This window comes from Sciurus carolinensis, chromosome 4 (assembly GCF_902686445.1).
Source record: "Sciurus carolinensis chromosome 4, mSciCar1.2, whole genome shotgun sequence".
NCBI lineage: Eukaryota > Metazoa > Chordata > Mammalia > Rodentia > Sciuridae > Sciurus > Sciurus carolinensis.
In genome coordinates this window covers 72025592-72033581 of record NC_062216.1, presented here as the reverse complement: position 1 = coordinate 72033581, position 7990 = coordinate 72025592, and the positions used below count along the sequence as shown (strand labels likewise).

The window sequence follows — 7990 nt, the reverse complement described above, 5'->3', positions numbered from 1 at the left end:
GGCCTCCTCCCTTCTTCGGAAGCCTGACCAGGAGAGAAGGGCTGCCAGAACAGGAGGGCCCAGCTGGTGGGACAAGGGCAACAGAGACAGTGGACAGCCCTCAGGCAGGCCTCCAAGAGCCTGAACCCGGAGGAGGAGTGCACAGCTGGGTGCCAGGTCTGAAAAATGGAGGTTCGGGGACTGACAGTGTCTTGAGTAGAGACTCAGGGACAACCAGCAGATGCAGCTGTCTGGGACCCAGAATTCCTGCTTGGCAGATGCGTGGGTGCCTGCCTTGCTCTGTGACTTTTAAGACAAATTACAAAGGGATAACAAGTCAGATGGGCCTCCACCCTTCAGACCCAACCCCTAGGAGACTTGATAGAGTGCAGCTGGTTCGGAGCCCAGAGGGTGGAGAGGATGTGCAGACCAAGAGTTCCTGATGAGCGTGGACAGCTGGGCATGCTGCTGGGCAGCCCAGTTTCAGCTTCCTCACCCATGAGCCTCTGTATCCTTTGAATATGAGGAAGCTAAGAGCTTCCCAGTGCAGCCCCCTCACCTTCAGGAAAAGACTGAGGCTCAGGGTGCCAGGTAGGGGAGACCTGTATTCCAAGGTTACTTAGCCTGGTGCTTACCTCTTTTCTTTCCACCATCTTCTTTCAACCCATTAACAGCCCCACAGGGCTGTTCACAGTGTTGCACCCAGCCTGGCTGTTTGGTCTCCAAGTTTCAGTCCTCTTGGCTAACTCCTACCTGTTCTTGAGGAGACACTCTGGCTCTGGGAACCATCTGCTAGACCATCAGTGCTTCCCTAGGAAAGCTGCTCTCTGTACTCTGCTTCCCCAGCAGACTCTGCAGTGGCTGGGACCAAATCTTTTGAGTCTAAACATATTCTGACTTATATCACATGCCCAATACAAATTCATGGACTAAATGAACAATGTGCACCTTGCTTGGCCAATCCATGGACTTGGACCAGGTTTCGGGGGTCCCAATTTCCAGGTCCTGGATCATTCCAGCAACCATGCTGCCTCCTTGTAACTCAGAGGTGTCTCCTTTGGGATAAGGAGCTAATTTTCTCTTGAGCTAGTCACTGGTACCCGTCTCTGGCAGCCTCTGTTCAGCAATCATCTTTACCCTGGTTGGTCAGATGGCCACATAGGCTCTTAGTGGAGGAGGTGGGAAATGCTGGTGCAGGAGTGTGGGGAGAAGAGATTACAAAAGACTGAAGGGACCTGCTTTAGATATTCCACTCTGTGAGGGGCTCTCTCCTCACCAGCACTTGGCATGCTCTTGGCAACTGTGAACATGGATGATCCAAGGCTGCCTGGAGAGGGAAGAAATATCTAGATGGTGGACATTTCTCAGGGCTGCAACTCTTTCCAGATTTAAGGAGTTGGACTCACCCTGACCTCTTAAATGCATAAAGGAATGGGTATGTAGTAGCTTTGAATCATTTTTATAAAAAAATTTATTATATGAATTTTATAACACAATAAACAAAGGGAGAATAAATAATACTGGGATCCGCCATGTCCTCATTACCCAGCTGCATCTCATGGCCAGTCTTCTTTTTTGTATGCCACCTTCCCATACCAACATAAATACTCTACTAATCCCCCTTGATTATTTTGAAGCACATTCAAGACATCATGTCATTTCATTTGAAAATATTTCGAGCTTTTACTCCAAAAGAAAGGAACTCTTTTCTTTTAATTGAGGTAAAACATGAATGAAGTGTGTGAAGTACACAAATCTTACACATACAGACTGGTGAATTTTCCCCCTTAAATATTCTGTGTATCCCTCCCCAACATTTCTTGCACTACAAAAGATTGCTGCATGCCCTTTGCGGGCACAGATAACCACTCTCTCAGATCCTTTTTAACCTCCGCTGGCTGTACTGGGCGTCTTTACTTATGCCAGTAAGTTGCTGGTTCACTTTTGTATCTGTTCTCCACCCTTTCCCTGTACTGGGAACTACATTTCCCAGACCTTCTTTCCCTCTGGCTTCTGCATGGGTTCCGCCAATCGGAGGCGTTGGTAAATGACAAGTGGGTGGAGGAAGGAAGACGCCAGGCCATCTCTCCCACTGCATTTTCTGGCATCACTTGCAGTTGGTTGTATTTCTACACTCCTTCCACAATCCCATTTCCTATTGGGGAGTCCCCACTATTTGGTTGCTGCTAAATAGCTTTGAGAGCTTCTTGGTCTCTAACACTGGGATACCCTTCTGTCTTCCAGCCATAAAGACAGAGAGGGAAGCTGCTTCCTGCTTTGCTGCTTTCTTACTGCCTCTGTTGGCTTCTCAGCATTTCCATCATCCATATACCAATTCCCTGTTGATTTTTTCTCATTTGGAAGAGTGTTTCATATTTCCTATCTAGCCTATGACAGACACATCAATAAATGACTATTATGCCTATCCAACCATCCCTTGGAGGCAGAGACTCACAAAGACAAAAAATCCATGAATTCTTTGTGGGTACTACACCGTCTTTGCTTCTTTCCTTTTGTGTACTTTACCAGCTTCCTTGAAGTTTTACTGACGTCCACTGGGCAGCACAAGACCCAGACTGGGTACCTCACACACCCTTAGAACATGTGAGAGTGATGTGGTAGTGTACACGTGTAATCCCAGAGGTTCAGGAGGTTGAGGTAGGAGGACTGCAAGTTCAAAGTCAGCCTGAACAATTTAGAGAGGCCCTGTCTCAAAATAAAAATAAAATAAAATAAAATAAAAAGGGCTGGGAATGTGGTTCAGTGGCTAAGGGCCCCCTGGATTCAATCCACTGGTACCCAGAACAAACAAACAAACAAAACGTGAGAGTGGGGTCTCCTCCCAGACCTTTTTCAGAGGGGGTTGATAAGAGGTCCTTTTTCCACAGGCCCATGAAGAATTCCAAAAGGGGATTGGTGTGAATTGAGTCTTCCAAATGTTCTTTCTTTCTCTTCTCTTCCTCACACTACTCTTAGTCAATGGTGCCCTTGGATAGGATTTGGCAAACACTGAAAAATGAATATAACCGATGAGGGTTGACTTTCTCCACAGTGGGGACAATGAATACTTTACCCGGTTGTTCTCAACTGGGTGACTTTGCCCCCCAGAAGACATTTGGCAACATTCAGACATTTTTGGTTGCAACTATTTTGGAGGTACTATTATCTTCTACGGCATAGAAACCAGGATGCTTCTAAACATCCCATAATATGCAGAACAGCCCTCCACAACAAAGAATTATCCAGCTCAAAATGTCAGTAGTGCCAAGGATGGTAAATGCTGTCTTCACCAAGGGAATACACTTTTAATTTTAACTTCTAAGCATTTTTCCAGACCCTATCTGGACTAGACTAAGAGTGAAAGGGAGGGATTTTCTGATCCATCATTTTAGAGTCATAGTTCATAAATGAAGATAAAAGGATTGCTGTTTTCCACAGTATGTAACCCAGGGTGGAGCAGCTAATTAGCTTTAAGTGGTGAGACTAAAGAGTTGTATTTAGCCAGACTTGGTGACACACTCCTGTAATCCCTGGGTCTCAGGAGGCTGAGGCAGGAGGATTGCAAGTTTGAGTACAGCCTCAGTAATTTAGCAAGACCCTGTTTCAAAATAAAAATTTAAAAAAGGGCTGGTGATATAGCTCAGTGGTAAAGAGCTCCTGGGTTCAATACAGTAACAACAACAATATCAAAAAGAGTTGTATTTAATTAACTCATTTTCACTCTAGAAAGGATATAGGTTGCAAAGGAAAAAGTGGAGGAAATTTAAGTAAATTAATAAACCACAAATAAATGGTTTATCAGAGGAAGTTAGGATGTTATGTTTAGGGGTTCCTATCTCATTGCACATCCCTTTCTTTTAAATATAAATTTTGGATCTTACCAAAGATGCTAATTGTGGGGCTGGGGTTGTAGCTCAATGTTAGAGCACTTGCCTAGCACATGTGAGACACTGTGTCCTTAGCACCACATAAAAATAAGTAAATAAATAAAGTAAAGGTATTGTGTCCATCTACAACTAAAAAAATATTTTAAAAAAAGATGCTAATTCTGCTATCCTCTGTAGATGAGTCAACAAATAGTGACAATTAGACACCGAGGTCACCAAGATGAAAAAACTAGGTCCCAGTCCTCAGAAAACCCATAACATATGTGTGCATGTGCACATGCACACACTCACTCTCTAGCACAATAATAGTAAAGAGCAGCAAGTGCTGAGATAGGCTCTCCCTGGGAGTGTGGAGGAGAATGATTCCTTCTATCATTACTTATCTTTGGAACATAAGAGGCAGGAAGAGCTTCCAACTCATAACCCTTTTCTCATTGAGGACCTTCTGGTTTCAGTTCTTTCCATGCAACCTTTGTACATTTTATGGCCATACCAAGAGTCGGAGGGTGGCTGATGTTGGGACAAGGCTGGAAGGAAGAGCTGGGGCTCTGGGAGAGGCAGCGGGGAGCCCTGGGAAGTGGGTGCTTCCTAGATAAGGTCAATAAGACCGCTGACCTCCCATACAACAAGACTCCACTTCTGTCATGTAGCTTTTTTTTTTTTCATGTGGTCCTGAGGATCGAACCCAGTGCCTCCACACATGCTAGGCAAGTGCTCTACCACTGAGCCACAACCCCAGCCAAGAGTCCACTTCTGGAAGTCAGGGAAGCAGTGTTGAGCTTGGAAGCGGGGTTGGGGTGGTGGTGCTGCACAACAGGGAGGAGGCTAAGTTTTCATTCTGGCCCTACTTCAACTCCTACGTGACTGTAGGCAAGTCAATATGCTTCTGTGGGCCTCGGTTCTGTCATGAGTTGAGCAAGGGGCCACATGCAGGTTGTCTGGCAAGGCCTTTGCAACCATCTGGCCTGCCTCACCCACCTCTTCTTGTCCCATCATTTTTCAAATGGAAATGCTGGGGCCCAGAGAGAAAAATTGTCTTTTCCAAAGTCACACAGCTTAAAAGTAAAAGTGGAAGTCATAGAATAGTATCTGTAACATGGTCATACATGAAAAAAAAATTGTATGTTTTATTTAAGAAAATACATATGAATCTATAAGTACACACAAAAAGATACAGACAGGGCTGGGCATGGTGGGGCAAGCTTATAACCCCAGTGACTTGGGAGGCTGGGGCAGGAAGATTACAAGTTCAAGGCCAACCTGGACAACTTAATGAGACTCTGTCTCAAAATAAAAAATAAAAAGGGCTGAGGATGTAGCTCTGTGGTAGAGTGCCTCTGGGTTCAATCCTTAGTCCTGGGGGAAAAAAGAAAAAAAGATAGATATAAAGTAATATTAGAGTGGGTCTTTTGGGGCTGAGGGAAGGAAAAGAAATGGAACAATGCAAGCTGTTTTTCTTCCTTATACTTGTGTATTGCTGGGAAACTACTGCGACAAAAATGTATTGGTGTATTATTTCTACACTTTTAACAGATATTATTTCAAATGGAGTTCTGACAAAAGCAGGAGTCTCAGCTTTCTATTTTTCTCACAACAAGCTTGCTCTGGCCCATTCCAGATCTACAGTGCTGTGGTCTCTAAGCTGCTCTTGTACCTTGGCAGGACGTGCCAGGATCATCAGACTCTCCAGACCAGACCTTGCAGTTCTCAGCCCTTGAGATGAAGACTGTCATTCTATCTTAAGTCAATGGCTGGATTTCAGGCACCAGCTAGTGAATAGAAAAGGTAGGACTGGATTTTTTCCCTCTCACCCTCCACTTCGGGAGCAGTTGTGCGATCAGATCCATCTAAAATGGCGACTGTGGAACCGGAAACCACCCCTACTCCTAGTCCCCGGCCTACAGAAGAGGAGAAAACAGAATCCAATCAGGAGGTTGCTAACCCAGAACACTATATAAAACATCCTCTACAGAATAGATGGGCACTCTGGTTTTTTAAAAATGATAAAAGTAAAACCTGGCAAGCAAACCTTCGACTGATCTCTAAGTTTGATACTGTTGAAGACTTTTGGGCTCTATACAACCATATCCAGTTTTCTAGTAATTTAATGCCTGGCTGTGACTACTCACTTTTTAAGGATGGTATTGAGCCTATGTGGGAAGATGAGAAAAACAAACGGGGTGGAAGATAGCTCATTATATTAAACAAACAGCAGAGACAAAGTGACCTCGATCGCTTTTGGCTAGAGACACTGCTGTGCCTTATTGGAGAATCTTTTGATGACTACAGTGATGATATATGTGGAGCTGTTGTTAATGTTAGAGCTAAAGGTGATAAGATAGCAATATGGACTACTGAATGTGAAAACAGAGAGACTGTTACACATATAGGGAGGGTATACAAGGAAAGGTTAGGACTTCCTCCAAAGATAGTGATTGATTATCAGTCCCATGCAGACACAGCTACTAAGAGCAGCTCCACCACTAAAAATAGGTTTGTTGTTTAAGAAGACACCTTCTGAGTATTCTCATAGGAGACTGCGTCAAGCAATTGAGATCTGGGAGCTGAACCAAAGCCTCTTCAAAAGCAGAGTGGACTGCATTTAAATTTGATTCCATCTAAATGTCACTCAGATATAAGAGAAATCTCATTCGCCTTTGACTTGTACTTCTGTGTTTATTTTTTTTTTTAATTTTTATTATAGTGCCTACTATCCCAATCAAAGAATTACAGTCCACATCATCCTCAGAATCCATAAATGTGTTCCTAGCCCACTCTGTATTAGCTTAGTAGAATTACCACTGCAAACACGTTTTACCCATCCACAATATTTCAAAAGAACTTGCATTTCTATACTTTAATAGGAAAAAAATTGAGTTTATGTTCCATTGTATGCAGGGGCATATTTTGCTGGTTTGAAAGAGTATGATGCATACAGTTTTCTAGAAATTTTCTTTGTTTCTTTTGACAGCGTTATCTTTGCTGTACTCTTGCTGATGGCTGCTAGATTTTAATTTGTTTGTTTTCCCTACTTGATAACATTAGTGATTCTGATTTCAGTTTTTCATTTGTTTTGCTTTTGTTTTTTCCTCATGTAACATTGGTGAAGGATCCAGGAATATGACACAAAGGTGGAATAAACATTAATTTTGTGCAAAAAACAAAAACAAAAACAAAAACGTTAGGGCTGGGGATATTGTTCAGTTGGTAGAGTGCTTGCCCAGGAAGACAGTCCAGTACCAAAGAGCTGATGAAATCATGGGCTCTATGTGGGAGTGAATAGCCCCTGGCTTTCAAATGTAGGGGCAGGGGGAGCCCTCAAGGAGGAGAATTCTGAATTCCGTTTATAATTCTGATGCTATTCAGTTTTATGACACCAGGTCAGAAAACCAGCTTATCCTCGTGGAGGGCCAATTCCTTTTTCTGGAAAGTGAAGAAAAGTCAGCTTTTCCTTTTCCTAGTGGAGGTTTCACAAGAGATGTCAAGGGAAACAACCAGACCAGGTTTAGAATCCTGGTTGACACCTTTTCTTACTTTAAGAAATCACAAGAGACAGACACAAGATCAGGTTGTACCCTGAGCCAGAGGGTACAACCCTCTTTACCTGGTGAACTCACTCTCCACCATCCAGCTGAGAGGCCAGCATCTCTGGGATCTCACCTGGAAATGAGCACCTCCCTTGCACTCTCAGAGTGCTTGGTTCTTATCCCTGCCTCCAGAATCCTTATCTTATATATTGCAACTACCTGTTTGCAGACCTGTTTCTTTCCACGAGCATAGATCAGTGCTCAGGCTGGCCTGTGCTTGCAGATCAGAGCACATTGGAATGCCCAGGCCTGCTGCTGGAGGAAGGGAGGCAGGAAGAGCCAGTGACCACACTCCTGCACTCTGGGCTGCCTCCTGCAGGACCCAAAGGTGGCAGACCTGTCTTGTGAAGGGCCTGAGCTACACGAATGGATCTCCAGTGTCTCCTTGGGTCCTCTTTTTGGGCCTGATTATCTGACCCTTCCCTTTCGACTTGCTCACTGCTTAGTACTTCCATCTTTATTCTTTTGCTGCATTATATTTGAATAGAGGTTTTGGAGAAAAATAGCCCCAACTAATTAGCCCTCTTCCACAGCAGT

At 44.0% G+C, this 7990-nt stretch overlaps 1 protein-coding gene and 1 pseudogene across 1 annotated transcript in view; both read left to right on the top strand.

The window, feature by feature from the left end:
• The window catches only part of Vamp1 (vesicle associated membrane protein 1), a 99453-nt gene extending 93825 nt beyond the window's left edge, over positions 1-5628 (top strand). The window contains exon 5 of the mRNA XM_047551762.1: positions 5529-5628. Coding sequence (XP_047407718.1) covers positions 5529-5584 — 56 coding nt within the window. The 3' untranslated portion in view covers positions 5585-5628. The remainder of the gene's footprint in view (positions 1-5528) is intronic.
• Positions 5629-5718: 90 nt separating this feature from the next.
• On the top strand, positions 5719-6372 carry LOC124984006 (eukaryotic translation initiation factor 4E-like; annotated as a pseudogene).
• Positions 6373-7990: the final 1618 nt, after the last annotated feature.